Source organism: Lipotes vexillifer, unplaced genomic scaffold (genome assembly GCF_000442215.2).
Source record: "Lipotes vexillifer unplaced genomic scaffold, Lipotes_vexillifer_v1.1 scaffold409, whole genome shotgun sequence".
Lineage (NCBI taxonomy): Eukaryota > Metazoa > Chordata > Mammalia > Artiodactyla > Lipotidae > Lipotes > Lipotes vexillifer.
The window spans coordinates 19338-40373 of NW_006785162.1; the positions used below are offsets into that span (position 1 = coordinate 19338).

Consider the following 21036-nt stretch of genomic DNA (forward strand, 5'->3'; position numbering starts at 1 on the left):
GAGCCACAACCGCTGAGCCCACGTGCCACAACTACTGAAGCCCACGTGCCTAGAGCCTGTGCTCCGCAACAAGAGAAACCATTGCAATGAGAAGCCCGCGCACCGCAATGAAGGGTAGCCCCCACTCACCACAACTAGAGAAAGGCCATGCACAGTAACGAAGACCCAATGCAGTCAAAATAAATAAATGATAAATATATTTTTTAAAAAAAGAAAACTATGTGTCCCAACCCAGGAGGATTTAGTGAGATGTTTTATAGCAGTAGTTCAAGGGTGGAGATGCTGAAAAAATTAGGGTGTGTGCAGGGCCTGCACTCCTCTAATCTGGTCTCAGGTAATCTTCTTTTTCTTAAATAATTAAATAATTAATTAATTAATTTTAAAAAATATTTATTTCTTATTTTTGGCTGTGTTGGGTCTTCGTTGCTGCATGCCGGCTTTCTCCTAGTTGTGGTGTGCGGGCTTCTCATTGCGATGGCTTTTCCTGTTGCAGAGCACGGGCTCTAGGCACATGGACTTCAATAGTTGTGGCACGCGGGCTCAGTAGTTATGGCTTGCGGGCTCTAGAGTGCAGGCTTAGTAGTTGTGGTGCATGGGCTTAGTTGCTCCACGGCATGTGGGATCTTCCCAGACCAGGGCTCGAACCTGTGTCCCCTGCATTGGCAGGTGGACTCTTAACCACTGCACCACCAGGGAAGCCCTAATTTATTTATTTTATTTATTTATTTTGGCTGCATTGGGTCTATGTTGCTCCGTGCAGACTTTCTCTAGTTGGGGCGAGCAGGAGCTACTCTTTGTTTTGGTGCGCTGGCTTCTCACCGTGGTGCCTTCTCTTGTTATGGAGTATGGGCTCTAGAAGCGTGGGCTGCAGTAGTTGTGACTCACGGGCTCTAAAGTGCAGGCTCAGTTGTTGTGGCACATGGGCTTAGTTGCTCCACGGTGTGTGGGATCTTCCCAGACCAGGGCTTGAACCCATGTTCCCTAGCATTGGCAGGTGGATTCTTGACAACTGTGCCACCAGGGAAGCCCCTCAGGTAATCTTGATGAGCCTCTCTGCTTCCTTTAATCTGACTTCAGGTAGTCTTCTCTGGTATGAGGAATGCTGACATAATCCATTTTGGGGGTTTTAATTCTATAAAGAGCTTAAAGACATTGTTATGTGTATTCCTTGAGAGGGAACCAGGACCCTGCTCCAAGGCTGCACTACTGTTTCTTGGTTGCTCCTCCTTTGTCTCTGCATCCCATCCCCTCCCTGATTAGCAACTGTTTGAACCTGCCCTTTGGAACTCAGCGAAAGCCATGGAGGCTGAAACCTAGAATCAAGGGACATGGAAAGGCTTCCGTGCCCAGAAGCCCCACAGGGTCCTGCTTGGTTTCACTATTGAAAGGGTCAGTAATACCCACTCACTGTGCCATAAAAATTATTTTATCAGAAGGCATTTGAGTTTGTGAAATCTCTTATCTTCCTAAAAGTAGAATTAAGAACTCAATTGTCATGAATCCCCTACCCTAGTGGCCATCCCTGGGATCCACCAGGGATGATTGACTCTTATCAAGAGCCATGAGAAGTCTCCACACCACATGTAAACAGACATTGTCACAAAACTATCCTATCTCCCATCTGTTCTCCTGAGGCCAATTTATCTTTCCAGAAAGTCATTTGTTTCCCCATGAATGCCCTTTCTCCCTCCCTTTCCCTTATTGAGAACTCATTTGTTTCCCCATAAGTGTCTTTCTCTCCCTCCCCTTCCCCATTAAGGTGTTATATAATAAGCCCTAAATTCTAACTGCCCCTTGAGTCACATTCTTCTGTGCACCCTCTACATACCTTAATGAAATCATGGTGATTGAATGTTATCTTTTGTTAATCTGTCTTTTGTCAGTTGAATTCAAAAGACCTGAATCAAGAAAGAATGAGTACAGGAAAAGTTTTTGTTGTTGTTGTTCTTTTTTTTTATTATTGAAGTATAGTTGATATACAATGTTGTGTTAATTTTTGTTGTACAGCAAAATGATTCACTTATACATATATATACATTCTTTTTTTTTTTTTTACGGTACGCGGGCCTCTCACTGGTCGTGGCCTCTCCCGTTGCGGAGCACAGGCTCCGGACGCTCAGGCTCAGCGACCATGGCTCACGGGCCTAGCCACTCCGCAGCATGTGGGATCTTCCCGGACCAGGGCACGAACCCGTGTCCCCTGCATCAGCAGGCGGACTCTCAACCACTGCCCCACCAGGGAAGCCCTACATTCTTTTTTTAATATTCTTTTCCATTATGGTTTATCTTAGGATATTGAATAAAGTTCCCTGTGCTATACAGTAGAAATTTGTTGTCTATCAATTCTATATATAATAACTTACATCTGCTAACTCCAACCTCCCACTCCATCCCTCCCCCAACCCCCGCCCACCCTTGGCAACCACAAGTCTTTTCTCTATGTCCATGAGTCTGTTACTGTTTCTTAAATAGGTTCATTTGTGTCATATTTTATTTTACTTTTTTAAAGAAATTTATTTATTTATTTTTGGTTGTGTTGGGTCTTCGTTGCTGCACGCGGGCTTTCTCTGGTTGCAGTGAGCGGGGACTACTCTTCATTTTGGTGTGAGGGCTTCTCATTGTGGAGCACGGGCTCTAGGTGCGTGGACTTCAGTAGTTGTGGCTCGCGGGCTCTAGAGTGCAGGCTCAGTAGTTGCGGTGCATGGGCTTAGTTGCTCCGTGGCATGTGGGATCTTCCTGGACCAGGGATCGAACTCGTGTCCCCTGCATTGGCAGGCAGATTCTTAACCACTGTGCCACCAGGGAAGTCCCTGTGTCATATTTTAGATTCCACATATAAGTGATATCATATGGTATTTTTCTTTCTGACTTACTTCATTTACTATGATAATCTCTATCTCCATCCAAATTGCTGCAATGGCATTATTTCATTCTTTCTTAGGGCTGAGTGGTATTCCATTGTATATATGTACCATATCTTCTTTATCCATTCATCTGTTGATGGATATTTAGTTTGCTTCCCTGTCTTGGCTATTGTGAATAGTGCTGCTATGAACATAGGGGTGCATGTATCTTTTCGAGTTATAGATTTGTTGGTATATATGCCCAGGAGTGGGATTGCTGGATCATATGGTAATTTTATTCTTATTCTTAGTTTTCTGAGGAACGTCTATACTGTTTTCCATAGTGTTTGCACCAGCTAACATTCTCACCAATAGTGTAGGAGAGTTCTATGGGAAAAGTTTTAACTCCTAGACACTTCTGTATGAGTATATTAAAATTTTATTCATTCTCTAGCTGGGCTTTAGGATTGTTTCAGTTCTTGGACACTAACTGGCAGCAGTCTGCCCTTACCTAAAACATCTTTTACTCTTTTGGGCCTGGTGAATTACTACACAGATAGCGTATATCTGAGGTAAGAAGTCTCTTCAGATCCACATTTCCTTAACGCTTAAGCCTATTTTAAGGTTAAGATTACCTTCTGGCAAGGGAAACCCTTATTGTCCTCCATTGCTTTTAAAACATTCATGCCCCAGCATTGACCTTTTAACCTACAAGGCTCATTGTCAATTTAGGGGAAATGGGACTTGATTCAAAAGACGAATTCTGGCTGTCTTTCCCTTCCTCCCAAAAAGAGGCAAAATCTTCCAGAGTAACATGAGAGGTATACTATTGTACATACTTTTTATACCCTTTCTGACCTGACCATGAGGACCTGAAGAGATAAAGAATTGTGTTGTGTGTTCTCCACATGATCTTATAGGGTTTTTTGCATGGGATAAGTTTTCAATTCTCCTCAGTTGATACCTGGAATGGCATACCTAGATTGTATTCTACATGTCTCTATAAGAAACTTTAAGACTATTTTCCAGAATGGTTGTTTTGGGGGATGTTGAACCAAAATACAGAAGCAAGCCAAAGATTGGGAGAAGTGAGGATTTATTACTTGCAGCAAATAAGGAGAACACTTGGGATGTTTCCCAAAGCAGTGTCTCCCAAACAGCAAAATTGGGGAACTTTTAAGCTAAGGGTACATACATATTCTTGAAGGAGCTAGAGCAGAGAATTCGACACAGAACTGGGACATAGGTTGACAGAGTCCAAGCTTTAGTTGATAGAAGTCAGAAAAGGTCAATATCATCCTTGCATCCTCCACCTGGGTAGGGGCCTTGGTTCCTGCAGAACTCAAAGATATGTAACACATTGTTATTTTTATCCCTTGAGGAGAAACTAAACTTGTCTTATCTCTGAACTATTGTTTCCTGACTGTTTTTCCTTTGTTCCTTTCTGTCCTAATTTCCCTTAAGATCATTAATTACTGAGGCAAGCATGGTGCCAGGCTTAGATGCAGAAAACTTAGGCCATATTAGTTTCTCTTATGTCGGGAAAGCCATGCCTGGTTCTCTTTCTCTGGGGACCCCCTACCCTATCAGTTGTACCAGTTTTCATTTCCATTATCAATAGGTGAGAGCTCTAGTTGCTCAGCTTCCCCATCAGCACCTTATATGGTTAGCTATGTTACTTTTAGCCATTCTGGTAGGTTAAGTGATTATTTGAAGACAAATAAGGAAATGTCCATTCAAGAAACATTTATTTATAAAACCACCACCTGGTTTTAGCTTTGGCTGTGTTGATATAAATACTTCGTTTGATTTTATTGACTGTGTCAGAAATAAGATCATGTGGAGACCACACAACACAATTCTTTATCTCTTCAGGTCCTCATGGTCAGGTCAGAAAGGGTATAAAAAGTATGTACAATAGTATACCTCTCATGTTACTCTGGAAGATTTTGCCTCTTTTTGGGAGGAAGGGAAAGACAGCCAGAATTCGTCTTTTGAATCAAGTCCCATTTCCCCTAAATTGACAATGAGCCTTGTAGGTTAAAAGGTCAATGCTGGGGCATGAATGTTTTAAAAGCAATGGAGGACAATAAGGGTTTCCCTTGCCAGAAGGTAATCTTAACCTTAAAATAGGCTTAAGCGTTAAGGAAATGTGGATCTGAAGAGACTTCTTACCTCAGATATACGCTATCTGTATAGTAATTCACCAGGCCCAAAAGAGTAAAAGATGTTTTAGGTAAGGGCAGACTGCTGCCAGTGAAGAGAATTTAAGGCATGTGGGAAGGGCACTGGACCGGTTGGGAATCTGTGTCCCTGGATCCAAGTTCCGGCCGTGGCCTGACTAGTTGTGCAAATCTGGACAAGCCAAATGCTTGCAGGCCTGTCTCTTTTCATCCATAAAGCAAGAGCTTGGACCCCTAAGATCTCTTCCAGTTGCGACACTTTGTGGTAAGCATATGACATGGAGGAAGGATTCTGGGACGAAGGACAATAGAGGAGGCCAGAACAAAGAGATGGAATGCAGGGGAGGGGCAGGGCTGTGCAGGGAGAGGGGTGTGGCTTGTATTTAAACAGGGGCAGGGAATTCCCTGGCAGTTCAGTGGTTAAGACTCCTTGCTTTCACTGTGGAGGGCCTGGGTTCAATCCCTGGTCGGGGAACTAAGGTCCCACAAGCCGCGTGGTAGTGGTGGCGTGGCCAAAAACAAAAAACAAGGGGCTTCCCTGGCGGTCCAGTGAGTAAGACTCTGCCCTTTCCCTGCAGGGGGCACGGGTTCGATCCCTGGTCAGGGAAAGTCTCACATGCCATGTGGTACGGCCAAAAAAAAAATAGAGGCAAAAAACAGGGGCAAATGGAAGGACCCTTGAGGCCCAAACGGACTCTTAAATTTCACCAAGGAAAATCCAAGGAAAGACTGGTGTGTGGAACTAGGAGTGTGCTAGGAATACAATATGCAGAAGAGCAAGAAGGGAGATTTTCGACAGGAAGGCAGCGCACAGGGACCGGTGATCTGAGAGCATTTATTTGTCCATTCAACAAATAGCTGTTGAAAAGGAGATATTTTAGGGGCCATTCAAAGAGGCAGGCCAGCATTTAGCATGAGGGAAGTCTGTGATGGGTATTGAGCTGGGGGTACCAATGGGGATATGAGGGGCCCCATTTTGAGAGACTGTGACACCAAGCTAGGATCCTGTAAATTTAACAAACACATGTTAAGTAACTACCATGTTACAGGCACTGGAGATAAAGACTAATTTCTCTGCCCTTCTGCACCTTGGTTCTAGTAAGGAAAGATAAACAATAAAATGGTAAATAAAATGAATAAATAAAATACATGGCATGTTTGTTAGTGATAAATGCTAATAAGAAAAACAAAGCAGGGAAGGACAGTAGGATTGGGTGTAAAGGGAATGGGGCTGTAATTCTATTAAAGAGTGTGGCCACTGAGAAGATAACATCGGGCCCAGGAGGGGAGGGAGTGAGCGGGATGGACAGAGAAGTACTGGACAGTCTTTCAGAAAAAGAACAGCAAGTTGGGAGAGTAGCCAGGGTTCAACAAGGCCAGTGAGGTGAAGGGAAGAGGAACGAGGGGAGAGTAGTTCAAAATGTGGTCTGGGCTCCATGAGGAGGCAGGAAGAATCCCGGCTCATTCTGGAGCTCCCTTGCTCACCTCCTTCCCGTCCCTCAGCATTTAGGGAACACCTCTGTGGCTCAAGCTGCAGATACTGTCATGGATAAGACACTGTGTTCCAGTTACCAGAACCAGAACAGAAGGTCGGGGCCCAACTGGCAGCGAGGGGAGATGAAGCTGCCATCAACAGCACTAGATCAGGCCGTAAATCGCTGTCTTCAGACACCATCATTCTTGAAGCCAGTGTGGCTCAAGACCTACTGGTGGTTCTCCCCACAGAGGTCAAAAGAAGCTACAAAGAAGAAACTAGGACTGCCAGGTATATTGAACTAATATATATATGTTCTAGGAAATACCTGCACAATATTCAATTTTTTTTAAATAAATTCAGTTATTTATTTATGGCTGCGTTGGGTCTTCGTTGCTGTGTGCGGGCTTTCTCTAGCTGCAGCGAGCGGGGCTACTCTTCCTTGCGGTGCGCCGGCTTCTCATTGCGGTGGCTTCTGTTGTTGCGGAGCACAGGCTGTAGGCGGGTGGGCTTCAGTAGTTGTGGTGTGAGGGCTCAGTGTTGTGGCTCGCGGGCTCTAGAGCACAGGCGCAGTAGTTGTGGTGCCCGGGCTTAGTTGCTCCGCGGCATGTGGGATCTTCCCAGACCAGGGCTTGAACCCGTGTCCCCTGCATTGGCAGGCAGATTCTTAACCACTGTGCCACCAGGGAAGCCCAAGATTCAAATTTTAACAGAATTAAAAGCACCTTATTGCTGTACAGCAGAAACTAACACAACATTGTAAATCAACTATATTCCAATAAACACTAATTGAAAAAAAAAAGCACCTTGGACTACTAAGCTGCTGAGAATTTTAGCCATCAATAGTGCAACCTCTTCATTTTACAGAAGAAAGTCAAGAGCAGTGATTTCTCAAAGCAACATAGGGAAGGAGAAACCGTTCTCTAACCTATCTGGCCAGTGCACTGTCTAATCTGTTGCCGGAAAAATGGGGCAGGAGAGGATGGTCATGTCCCAGGTCTCCGCTGAGTTCCTGGGACGGGCGCCAAGTGAGGGTCCTTGGCTTCTCGCAGGAAAGAATTCAAGAGCGAGTAAAGTGAAAGCAAATTTGTTAAGAGAGATACACATTCCGTAGATGGATTGGGGGCTGCCTCAGAAGGCTAGAGGCCCTGGGGTGTGCAGGTGTTTATTTTTTATGGACTGGGTAATTTCAAAGGCTAACAAGTGGGAGGAATATTCTAACTATCTTGGAGAAGGGGCAGGGATTTCCAGGAATTGGGGCACCACCCACCTTTTGGTCTTTTATGGTCAGCCTTGGAACTGTGATGGCACCTGTGTGTGTTTCATTTAGCATGCTAATGTATTACAATGAGCATATAATGAGGCTCATAGTCTACTGGAAATCTAATCTTCTGCCAACTTTGGCCTAGTAGCTTCTAACCCATTTCTGTCATATCCTGATCTTCTTAATGGTTATATCATTCTTTTATTTTTTGTGCCCTGAACCCTTCCTTTTCTGTCTCAAATCTATCACAACTTTTGTTACTGTCACCAAAAGTTTCAGAATAAGATTGTAGAGAGCACAAAGCAATATTTTAAGTTACTGTAAGTTATTGTTAAGTTATTGTAAGTTATTATAAGTTATTGTTAAGTTATTGTAAGTCACTGTGAACTAAATGAGAAATGGAAATTGTGCTGATTCAGAGAACACAAATTTCAGAGCCAGATTTTAATCCTTACAGGATCAGTTATATCTGGAGGAGACTCCTGGAGGTGCAAGCTGGAAATGTAGGGGAAATGGGAGAACGGGCCCAGGTATTCGTCCAAAGTTAACTCTTTGGCTGGGGATAGTGGAACCATAACGTTTCAACATCAGGATGGAGATGTTGTACCCTAATTTTTTTTTTTTTTTTGCGGTACGTGGGCCTCTCGCTGCTGTGGCCTCTCCCGTTGTGGAGCACAGGCTCCGGACGCGCAGGCTCAGCGGTCATGGCTCACGGGCCCAGCCACTCTGCGGCATGTGGGATCTTCCCGGACAGGGGCACGAACCCGTGTCCCTTGCATCAGCAGGCGGACTCTCAACCACTGCGCCACCAGGGAAGCCCAAGATGTAACATTTAAAGTGGCTTATTGAACTTCAGTGTAACATTAAAAAGAGCTCAGTCAAATTGAGCTTTTCCTGAAGAAAAAGCGAATCATGGTCAGGAATAAAAAGCATAGAAGCTCAAAAACAATATTTAACCAAACTTATGAAGTGACTCTCTAGAGAAAAATATTACTAAGAACATATGACAATTAAAAATTTTTAAATGATGAATTAAATTTCTGGGAAAGAATCCATGGGCTCAGATTTTAAAAACCAGAAATCAGTGACAGTTTAAAGTCTTTATTTTGCAGAAGATCTTAAATTTTGGATGCAGCAAAGTAACACAGAGCTTCTTGAAAACAAGTAATAATTAGTTTATAGAACCAGCTTCTCCATGGAAAGTTTCTATTGATTTGTAACTTGGCTTTGAATTTGACCTGTGGCCTTCATGTCATGATAATTTGGGTCACTCTGAATATGCCATCTCTTGAACAAGGGCCTCCGCTAATTTTAAATGAATGCAGCTGCTGATTTGCCATTCATCTATTTGCATCACAATATGTGGGAATAAATTCCCAATTAATAAAACATTTCCAGTAAGCAGTCAGACTGAGGAATGAAGGACATTTATCTAGTAAGTTTAAAAAGAGATGTTGCCTTTTTGGACATGAAAAAGGGAAAGAATGTTAACATTTTTGAGGGCTTTGTAGAGGACAGAATTGTTCCCTGGGCTACAGCATCTAAAAAACCCATGCAACCTCAAATTGGATTTTGGTTAAAAAAAATTTTTTTAACTGAATAAATGTAGAAACGTTTGGGGGATTCCCTGGTGGTGCAGTGTTTAGGACCTGGCGTTTTCACTGCCAGGGGCCCAGGTTCCATCCCTAGTCAGGGAAGTCTTGATTCCTGCAAGCCATGTGGTGTGGCCAAACAAACAAACAAAAAGTTTGTTACCAGGCCTACAAAGGTTTTCTTCCTTCTTTCCTTTCTTCCTTCCTTTCATTCCTTCTACACTCCCCCCACCCCCCATTCTCTTTTTTTTTTTTACCGTTCCCTTCTGCATTTTTCTTTTTCTTTTGGGATCAATGAAGGTGAATACTTCTTGATTCATGGGGAGAGTCTGAATTTGATATTAAGTATCAAAACCTTTCGTGGTTAAGCACCATAGGACCTTCATTCCATTTTGCATCTGACATTGCATTAATTAATAACATTGTCAACAGTTAGGAAAAGAAGTCTACTGAGGAGTAGACCAGAGTATCTGGAAGCTCTCTCATAAGAGAAAAAAGTGAAGGAATTTTAAAGAGAAGGAACTGGGGGAGCCTGAGAAGGAGGTAGGGAAGTCTCAGGTAGGTTTTTGAGCTTGCTGTTTTCACTGTGTATAATGTTCCTTCCCTTATTTTCTACCTGTTGAAATTCTCCCAGTGCTCAAGGCCAGATCAGATAATCATCTACTGTGATGTTTCTAGATCCTCTTAGTTAGAAACTATCTCCCTCCTCTAAACCCCCAAAGCACTTGCTGCTACCTCTTTTATAAAACTGATAGTCCAACTTATCTAGATCTGGGTAGTCAGGACCTCGAATGCCACACTAAGGTGTTTAAGGGAGCCATTCAATTTCTGAGGACAGCTGTTATTTAAGACATCTAAGGCATTTCTGGTACAAAAAGAAGGGAAGGGGGCATGAAACTACTCTCTCTCTCTCTCTCTCTCTCCCTCTCTCTCTAGCATAGTACTATGTACCAGGTAGCATGCATGGGTTACCCCACTTTATAAACGTGGAAGGTTACTCTCCAAAACTTGCTCAGGAAGCAGCCTCCACGTCCTCACCACCCTCTATACCCTCTGTAATCTGAGGGTAATTGCTACACTGAAATAGTGCTTTGAAGGCTCAGCAATGACCTTCCACGTCTAGGGACTTGTCCCCTCTGTGCTCATTCTCACAATTTTGAATCCACGACCTTCCTGAAACATTTTCTTTTCACAACTCACTGATTGCGTTTTTTTGGCTTACATTTTAAAATTTGGAAGGCATTTTTTACGTAGAAGCTTAAAACGAAGCTTAATTAGTTAAAGGTGGCGACTTGAAGAGATTCTGAAAGGTATTTTCAAGCACTTTAGACTTTAAAGGGAGGTGACAAAGCTTATACATTTTTCTTCTAACAGTGCTGTTCTCATGCATGCACGCCAGGGCTGGGAGTTAACTTTTCTGTTTATGATGGAAATCAAGAAAGGGAGGCGGCCTCCCTTCTCTTTAGACCTAAGGGTCAGAGTTGGGGGTCTGAGGAGGTTAGGGTCAGCTATCCATGGGCGCGCCCCCAGCACGGCTGGGGCCCAGAGCAACCTCCTTCAACCAGGGGCGGGGCGCGCCAGGCGGCCACGCGCGGGGGCGGTGGAGGGGGCGTGTCCCACGGGCGCGCGCGGGAGGCGGAGGGGGCGTGTCCCGGGGGCGGCGGCGGCGGCGGCGGCGGGGGCGGCGGCGGCGGCGGCGGCGGCGGCGGCGGCGGCGGCGACGCGGGCTGTGCCTTTAAAAGTCAACGACGGCGGGGGGAGAACAAGCGCCGCCGAGGCCCGGGGCCCCAGGCGGCGGAGGCGGCGGCGGCCGGGACGGCAGGGCGAGAGCCGGAGGCCTGAACACTCTGCAGCCCCTCTACTGGGTCTTCGCGGGCCTCGACTGCCCCAGCGTCCAACTTTTCCGCCCTCTCCCTCCCCTCCCCCGAAACTCCAGCAACAAAGAAAAGTAGTCCGAGAAGGAGCGGCGACGCGGGTCTTCGCCCCTCCTCGCCCAGGAAGACCGGTAAGCGTGGCGCGGTGTGGGAGACGGTCGGGTGGGGGCGGCGGGCCGGCCGGGCGGTCGTGGCGGCGGTGGCCGCGGGAGGGGGAGGGCGCGGAAGGACGCCTCCAGCGGAGCGAGGCGCTGTCCAGGGCTGATTTGCAGATACTGTGGCTCCGGCGGTGGCGGCCGCGTCGGGCGGGGACTGGCGGCTGAGCGGGATCGGGTTACACCGTCGCGGTCCGGGGGCTGGGCCGGGGGCGTTGGTGGGGAGCGGCGCGGCACCGGGACCCCCTCCCCAAGTTGAGGCCGGGCCGCCGCCTCCGCGCGGGCCCGGGCGTCCCTGGGAGTCTTGTCCTGAGGCCAGGAGCGGAGCTGCTTGGGGCCCTAGTTCTGAAACTTCCTCTCGTGGTCCTGCTCCAGGTCCCGCCGCAGCTCCTTGCCTGCCGGCGGTCCTCCCGCCCCCTCCCTCTGCGGCCTCTCCCTTTCGCCGGAAGGCGCCGTTGAGTGCGGCCGGGAGGGTTGAGTCAGCCTGGGGCTCGGGCGGTTCTGCCAATGGGGCTGGACAGCGATTTCTGCGATCGGGCCGCCCCGCCGCCGGGGCCCTCTTGGCGGGGCCACCTAGCCGCCGCCGTCGGCGGGGCCGGGGCGCGCGTCCCGCGGGGCGCCGTGGAGGAGTGAACCCGTAAACTTCCGGGGAGCGGGGGGCCCCCTCCGGCGCTCGGGGCCCGGCGCCTCGGGAGGGCGCTCGCGGCGGCTCCTCGGCCCCCTGCGGAGGGCGAGTCTGGGGCCGGCGAGCAGCCGGGACGGCGGCGACGCGGTTAACTTTCCTCCCTCTTCCCGGACTCGGGCGCGCGGTCCAGGAGGGGGCAGCCTGGACTGGGGAAGACTTGGCCTGGCCCAGCGGCACCCCGAGTTTGCCCGTCTTGCAGTCTTTAGTGTTGGGGAGCCCAGGGAAAGGTTCAGGACGAGTGTGGCGGCAACTGGTGTGTCAGTGGTGCAGTGAGCGGGCTGAGCCGAGAGGAAGCGAGAGCTCCCGAGTTTGCAAAGAGCTGCTTTGTGTTTGGTACGTATTTTGAGAAAATGGCCGAATGCCTATTTGAGTTAGGAATGCCGCCGCCGAGGCAGGCGCTGGTGGCAGCAGCACGTAGGAATTCGCGCAGCACGTTGGGCTTTCGGACAGTGCTTGGACAGTCTTCCCGACCAACGTTAAAATCCCTTTGGGGATGGTAGTTAGGGTTTGGGAAGAATTAGAAATTACCGAGTAGTCTGGGCTGTTAAACCCTTGGACAGCGTTTGCTTTGTGTGATGGCATTTGATTCCAACTTTTGTTGGTACCTATGACTCAACCGGTTTGTGTTTATGCACTTGGGTGAGACAGGATTACTTTTTGTATTTTGGGTTTAACATTATTTTTTAGCCTTTGCCACCTATTTTGCTTTTTCTAATTTGCAGGAGAACACCTAATTTGAGAATTACACCTTTTAGATTGGGAAGTAGCCCAACATGTTTTCAAGGTGATCTTGTTATGGCTCCACCAGGCAAGTGGGCCAAGTCAAGCGCAGTGCAAGAAACTTGCTGATTTGGAGATGAGTTGTCCAGTTATTTTATTAGGGGGTTTGAAAGTTTCTGTATTTTCATCTGTGTATTTTTGAATACACCAAACTTCCATTTTTACAGGAAGAAAGGTCCATAACTTTTGTTTACTTTGAAACAGGTCATCATCAAAAAAAGAAACTAGGTGGTACTTTAATGGTACTAAGTACGTTTTCAGAGTACATTGGACCCTTGAACAACAGGAGTTTGAGCTGTATGGGTCCACTTATATGTGGTTTATTTTTTTTTTCAAGAAATATATTGGAAAGTTTCTTAGAGATTTGCAACATTTTGAAAAAATTTACAAATGATACACATAGCCTAGTAATATCGAAAAAATTTAGAAAAAGGTACCTCATGAGTGCATAAAATATATGTAGATAATAGTGTATTTTATCATTTGCTACCATAAAATATATACAAATCTAATAAAAAGTTTAAATTTATCAAAAATTACACAAACACAGACCACCCATGGCACCATTCCAGTTGAGAAATGTAAACAAATGTAAAGATGCAGTAGTAACTCATTACTGCATAATATTAACTGTAGTCCATACTGTAGTACTGTAATAATTTCATAGCTACCGCTTTTTGCTATTTTGGTGAGTGCAAGTGTTGCAGGTATCCACTCAAAACGTCTTGTGAGTCTAATCATTTCCGGGTGAGTAGTTGGTCTCTCCAGTAAATTGTGTTTGCAGTAAAAAAAAAAAAAGTCACCTCTCGTAGTTCCTGAGTGTTTTTCATCGTGTTTAGTGTGATACCAGAAACCTTGAATAACACCGTGGGACCCATATGAAGTGCTCTAGTGATGCTGGAAATGCTCCCAAGAAGTAAAGTCATGACATTAGAAGAAAAAGTTGAATTGCTTGATATGTACCATAAACTGAGTTCTGTAGTTTCTGTTACCCGCCATTTCAAGATCAATGAGTCCAGTGTAAGGATTGTTGTAAAAAAAGAAAAGGAAATTTGGAAACTGTCTCTGCATTTTTGCCAGCAGACATGAAAGACTTGCACTTTTTGCGAAATGCCTTTCTATCTCATATTGAAAATGCATCTTTTACGTGGGTATAGTATTACTATACGAAAGGCATACCTATAGACTCTAATATAATTCGAGGAAAAGAGAAGTTATATGACGACTTAAAGCAAAAGGAAGGTGAAGTTTCTAAATCTGGAGAATTTAATGGCAGCAGAGGATAGTTTGGTAATTTTAGAAAATAATATCAAGATACCAGAACCGGCTTTGAGTTCCCAGATGCCGTGAACACAGTTATTGAAGAGAAAGGCTGTCTGCCTAAACCAGGTTTTTAACACAGAGAAATGTGCCCTACTCTGGAAAAAATTGCCAAAAAGGTCATTCATTAGTAAGAAAGAGAAGTGAGCATCAGGATTTAAGGCTGATTGAAGACTAACATGTTTTGTGCGAATTGATTTTTTGATCAGGACTACTCTTATCTATAAAGGTGCTAAGCCCACTATCCATTTTTTTATTTTTGGCCACGCCATACAGTTTGCGTGATCTCAGTTCCTTGACTAGGGATTGAACCTGCGCCATGGCAGAAGCCTGGAATCCTAACCATTAGGCCGCCAGGGAACTCCTGAAGCCCACTGTACTTAAAGGGAAAAAAGATAAATACCAGTTGCTATTCTTTTGGTTGTACAACAAGAAGGCCTGGGCAATGAGAACACTTTTCTGGATTGGTTCCATCAGTGTTTTGTCCCTGATCACGAAGTACCTTGCAGTAAGGGACTGCATTTTAAAGTTCTTTGGTATTGGACAATGCCCCTGGCCACCTAGAACCATGAGTTCAACATTGAAGGTGTCAAAGTGGTATACTTGTCCCCCAGCACAACGTCTTTGAATGAAGCCTGTATTGAGGTGTTGTAAGGACCTTGAAGGCTCATTACATGTGGTACTCTATGAAAGGATTGTCAGTGCTATGAAAGACAACCCCAATAGAACATCATGAAAGTCTGGAAGGATCACATCATTGTGATAGAAAAAGCTGTGAAAGCCAGCAAGCCTAAAACAATAAATTCCTGCTGAAAAAGACTGTGTCCAGATGTGCATGACTTCACAGGATTTACGACAGCCAATCAAGGAAGTCATGAAAGAGATTGTGGGTATGGCAAAAAGGTGGGGGGGGCGGTGAAGGGCTTCAAGATACAGATCTTGGGAATATTCAAGAGCTGATAGACACCATACCAGAGGAATTAACGGAAGTTGATTTGGAGTTAAGTGTTTCTGAGCCGGTGCCAGATGATGAAGAAAAAGACATGGAAATTGCAGTACCAGAAAACAAATTGACATTAGACAGTCTGGCAGCAGGGTTCCTTTTGTTGAAGACTACTTTTGATTTCTTTTATGACTTGGACCCTTGTGTGATACAGACACTAAAACTAAAGCCAGTGGTTGAAGAAGGATTAGTACCCTATAGAAACATTTTTAGAGAAGTGAAAAGCAAAAAAGTCAGACAGAAATTAAGATGTATTTCCCTCAAGTTACACAGAGTGCTTGCCTCTTTCCACTTCCTCCACCTCTTCTGCTTCTGCACCTCTTTCTTCCTTCCCTTCCACTTCCTCTGCCTCTTTCCACTCTGCCACTCCTGACTCAGCAAGACCAACCCCTCCTCTTCCACGCCCTCCTCACCCTACTCAACTGAAGACAGAAAGATGAAGACCTTTATGATGATCCACTTCCACTTAATGAATAGTAAATAATCATGCCATTCAGTTAATAAACTTATCTGTTGGATATGTGTGTGAGTATCTTGTGAAAATCTAGTAATTGTATAGCAAGAGCTGGGAGACATTGTGTCATCATCGTCATTACCTAAGTATTCATTGTGTGCAAGACTTGTACAAAGGTATAAGGTGATATTTAATATGAAGTTAATAATATATTAGTTTTTCTACTGCTGTATAACTTTGCTTTTAAATACTTACATTAAAATGCAGTATGCCTCTTATAATTTGAGAAAGCGTATCAGCCTATCATCACATGTATGCAGTTTTTTAAAACAAAACCGTATTTCCAATACTATATTATGAATATGCCTTATACTATATGCTTAAAAATTTTGTGATTAATTCATTTGCATATAGGCTAGGCTACTGTGAAGCAGTCCTATCGATTACAATAGACTACCATAAAGCAATCATATTGTTGCTGCTTCTTTATCAGTGCATTAATCATTATACCTGTAAATAAGTATGAATTTCTTTTTCACATTATCTTTTCTCTTTTGATGCCTAATGTTAGTAATACGTGTAACATCTACAGTATTTTGCATCATATAATACAATATTGATAAAGATACTGACAAGCACAATTCATCTTGTACACTATTATATAATGCACATAACATGCAAAATATGTTAACTGATTGTTAATGTTATCCATAAGGCTTCTGGTCAACAGTAGGCTATTGGTAGTCTAGTTTTTATGGAACCCAAAGTTACATGCAGATTTTTAACTGCACTGGGGGTTGGTGCCCCTAATCCTCTTGTTCAAGGGTCAACTGTAGTTTATTCTTTTGGAGCTAGTTGAGTTCATATGAACTTCAATTCACTAACTATAGGCTTCTGCTTTTCAGGCTGTTTGTACTTAATAAATGCACAGGTAGCTTTTGGATTTTTCCCCTTTCTGATTCAGACCAGTAAACTTTTGAAGGGGGAGTTGAGAGGACAGCAGTTTACTATTCATATATGGAATTTAAAATAAAATTTTAATTAGCACTAAAAATGAAGGTTACTTATATTTTTCCACTAGAAAAAGTAAAAGTGCTTGAGGGAAGGCAAGCCAGTGGTAGACCTAGTTGATGGATGAGTTGTGTCAAACGCTTGATAGAATTTTTTGTAGGGGGGTCATAGAAATTTTTTTGATGACTGCAGTAAAGAGAATTTGGAATTACAAAAATATTGTAAAGGCTTATTTTCAGTAGTTCATGAGGCTGATTGAGTTTAAAGTTTATATGGGAAAATGTATTTTTTAAGTTACGAAGAATTACAGTGATGTGTGGTTTTAGACCAGTAAAAGTTGTGTTTAAACTGGTGCTTTCGTGTTGTTTTGTTTTGAATGCAGGACACCGTTATGGCCACCCAGGTAATGGGGCAGTCTTCCGGAGGAGGAGGTCTGTTCACCGGCAGTGGCACCATGGGCATGGCCTTGCCTAACGACATGTATGACTTGCCTGATCTCTCCAGAGCTGAACTGGCTGCGCCTCAGCTCATCATGTTGGCAAATGTGGCCTTAACTGGGGAAGTAAACGGCGGCTGCTGTGATTACCTGGTTGGCGAAGAAAGACAGATGGCAGAATTGATGCCTGTTGGGGATAACAACTTTTCAGATAGTGATGGAGAAGGACTTGAAGAGTCTCCTGAGGTAAAAGGCGAGCCCAGTGGGCTGGAAAACATGGAACTGGAGAGTTTGGAACTCAGTGTTGTCCAACCGCAGCCTGTGTTTGAGGTGTCAGCTGCCTCAGAACCGTACAGCGCAAATAAAGATCTTCCTCGGGAAACACCTGTAGCAGAGGACAAATGCAAGAACTTGAAGACCAAGCCCTTTCGCTGTAAACCATGCCAGTATGAAGCAGAATCTGAAGAACAGTTTGTGCATCACATCCGAGTTCATAGTGCCAAGAAATTTTTTGTGGAGGAAAGCGCAGAGAAGCAAGCCAAAGCCAGGGAATGTGGCTCTTCCACCGGGGAAGAGGGAGATTTCTCCAAGGGCCCCATTCGCTGTGACCGCTGTGGCTACAATACCAATCGCTATGATCACTATACTGCTCACCTGAAACACCACACCCGAGCCGGGGACAATGAGCGAGTCTACAAGTGCATCATTTGCACGTACACCACAGTAAGCGAATATCACTGGAGGAAACACTTGAGAAACCATTTTCCAAGGAAAGTATACACATGTGGAAAATGTAACTATTTTTCAGACAGAAAAAACAATTATGTTCAGCATGTTCGAACTCATACAGGTAAGAGGACCTTTCTTGTTTATAAGTGTACGCTACCCCCCAAATGAAACACTTTGAAAATGAAAAATTTCAAACATCTCAGAAGTAAAGAGAATGCCCCACTGCACCCATGGGTCCCCATCAGCTATACCCAAGAGTTATTAATATTATGTCATATTTGGCAATTCAGTTTTTTAAATAACAGCTTTATTGAGATGTATTCCACTCCCACACAATTCATCCATTGAAAGTTAGAATGCATTGGTTTTAATGTGTTCACAGAATTGTGCAGCCAACACCACAGTCAATTTTAGGACATCTTCACCCCAAAAGGAAACCCCCTCTCAGTGGTTGCTCCCCATTTCTCCCCAACACCCCTTAATTATTCACTTTTAAATTGACTTTCATTAAGGGGTCTCTTTTTTTTTTTTTTTCCTGCGGTCCACAGGCCTCTCACCGCTGTGGCCTCTCCCGCTGCGGAGCACAGGCTCTGGATGCGCACGCTCAGCGGCCATGGCTCACGGGCCCAGCCGCTCCGCGGCATGTGGGATCTTCCCGGACCGGGGCAGGAACCCGCGTCCCCTGCATCGGCAGGCAGACTCCCAACCACTGCACCACCAGGGAAGCCCAAGGGGTCTCATATTTTAAAAGCAGTGTTTGTAACTACTGATGGTTACGTTAACATTTTCCTGATGTGAATTGGTACCTTTGAGGACTGATTACTGGTCTGAACAGAATGGTTAGGGTAACCTAGTACTCTACTCTGCATCAGAAGTGAAAAGGGGCTCTGGAATGCTATTTGCATCAGATCCCTTTTGCAGTAGTTGTCACTCTCCAGGACTGAACCCCATGCTGAAGTGAGTCATACTGAGGAGAGGAATTGATGTTGCTTTGCTTAAGTGGTAGACATAAACAAGAAAACTTGCAGATGAAATTCCATTATAAGAAAGACCATGTGTAGCAAGATTCCTAAGCTCTAGTAGATGGCTTCTGTGTAATTTAAAGCTTTAAAATCTAGTTATGTAAAAGAATTTGCAATCTCTTTGGAATTTGTTATAATCTGTGATTGTCTGCAGGCTTCAAAACCATTTTATTTCAAAAGTAAAAAGTACACACATTTCACAATTACATGGCATAGGAAATGAGAGTTACTTGGGAATCCTACACCATTAATCACTTAACAGTTTTAATTAAACAAACTGTTAGACTAAACTAACCTCACCTGCAATATCATAGAACAAATCCCAGATACCATATATTCTTTAGCCGTAAGTACTTTATGTCCTTTCACAGTTTTGTGAAAACCTTGGGGCCTAATTTAGAATCGGCCATAATCTGTAGAGCTTTCAGGTAGTAACTGTGACATATGGTAAAAGTGCATGACTCTTATGTGTACACCTTTATGAATTTTTTTAAATTGAGGTATTACTGACAATGATGAAGTTTTACAAATATATATACTCATAGCCACCATGCAAGTCAGCATAAAGAATAATACCAGTGTTGGGACTTCCCTGGTGGTTCAGTGGTTAAAACTCTGTGCCCCCAATGCAGGGGGTCTGAGTTCGATCCAGATCCCGGCCAGGGAACTGGATCCTGCATGCTGTAGCTAAAAGATTCCCGTATGCCGCAACTAAGATCCCACGCAGCCAACTGAATAAATAAATAAATATATTTTTAAAAAGTATTAAAAAAAAGAATATGACCAGTGTCTTTGTCTTATTAAATTTTGATTTTTTGGTGTCAGCTTTATTTTGATACTTTCAAAATTGTTGAGTCACTGAACAGTTTAAAAAATTTCCCCAAAATCTAAAAATGTTTTCAACAGTAAGTCTAAATTAGTTGATTTAAGAAATTTTTAGAATTTAAAAAAAAGGAAAATGGAGAGAGCTGGGAAAATTTCAATTTTGTTGTATATTTTCAATTTTTTATGTATACTTTTTTAAAAATAGGATCTCTACTTTTTGCCATTTCTTAATTTTTTTTTCTTATAGTGGTTTCTTTTCACTTAATTACTGTCTAGGTGCCTAATTTTAATGGCTGTATTTTATATACGTCATCATTCATTACTTAACTTTTTCTCCACATTAAAGTTGCTATTTCCACAATAAGGTTATGACTTACATAGCTAACATTGGTTGTACATATCTCATTTCATTTTAGTGTTAAACTTATTTGGTCTTAATACATTTTTTATTTTTAAAAAATATTTATTTATGTGTTTTTTCAATTAATTTTTTTGGCTGCGTTGGGTCTTGGTTGCTGCACACGGGCTTTCTTTAGTCGCGGTGAGCGGGGGCTACTCTTCACTGCGGTGCCCGGGCTTCTCATTGCAATGGCTTATCTTGTTGCGGAGCACAGGCTCTAGGCGCACAGACTTCAGTAGTTGCAGCATGTGGGCTCAGTAGTTGTGGCTTGTGGGCTCTAGAGTGCAGACTCAGTATTTGTGGCACACGGGCTCAGTTGCTCCATGGCATATGGCATCTACCTGGACCAGGGATCAAACCTGTATTGGCAGCCGGATTCTTAACCACTGCACCACCAGGGGAGTCCTGGTCTTAATACATTTTTAAAAAAAATATTTATTTTATTTTTGGCTGTGTTGGGTCTTAGTTGTGGCATGTGGGATCTTTCATTGCGGTGTGTGGGCTTCTCTCTAGTTGTCGTGCAGGGGCTCCAGAGCGTGTGGTCTCTGCAGTTGTGGTACATGGGCTCATTAGTTGGTGGAGCTCAGATTGCGTGGGCTCTGCAGTTGTGGTACATGGGCTCATTAGTTGGTGGAGCTCAGGCTCAGTTGCCCTGTGGTATGTGGGATCTTAGTTCCTGGACCAGGGATCGAACCCATGTCCCCTGCATTGGAAGGTGGATTCTTAACCACTGGAGCAGGAGGGAAGTCCCTGTCTTAATACTTTTAAAAAGCTTTTTACCCCAGTATTACCTAATTTGTGATTTTTTTAAAAGAAAAAAATTTCAAAACAATTTGTTGGTGTATAAATAGAAGGATAGTATTTATTATGTAAATCCTAAGAGTATCAGTGGTATTAAATGCATGGTTCTGAAAATTGTATTTATGGAAAAATTAATTCATCTAGTGCTGAAGAGCAGAGGAGATAAGAAGCGATCATCAGCAGGA

The 21036-nt window shown here is 44.0% G+C and overlaps 1 protein-coding gene across 2 annotated transcripts in view; it reads left to right on the forward strand.

Moving 5' to 3' along the window:
- The first annotated feature begins 11143 nt into the window (after nt 1-11143).
- Nucleotides 11144-21036, forward strand: part of LOC103090669 (RE1-silencing transcription factor-like) — a 22411-nt gene continuing 12518 nt past the window's right edge. Inside the window, exons 1-2 of one of the 2 annotated variants that reach the window (XM_007457211.1) lie at nt 11144-11361; nt 17021-17924. In XM_007457211.1, the coding sequence (XP_007457273.1) occupies nt 17030-17924 (895 nt within the window). In that variant the 5' untranslated portion in view covers nt 11144-11361; nt 17021-17029. Of the gene's footprint in view, nt 11362-17014; nt 17925-21036 lie in introns of those variants that run through there. The other variant, XM_007457210.1, reaches the window with a different exon arrangement.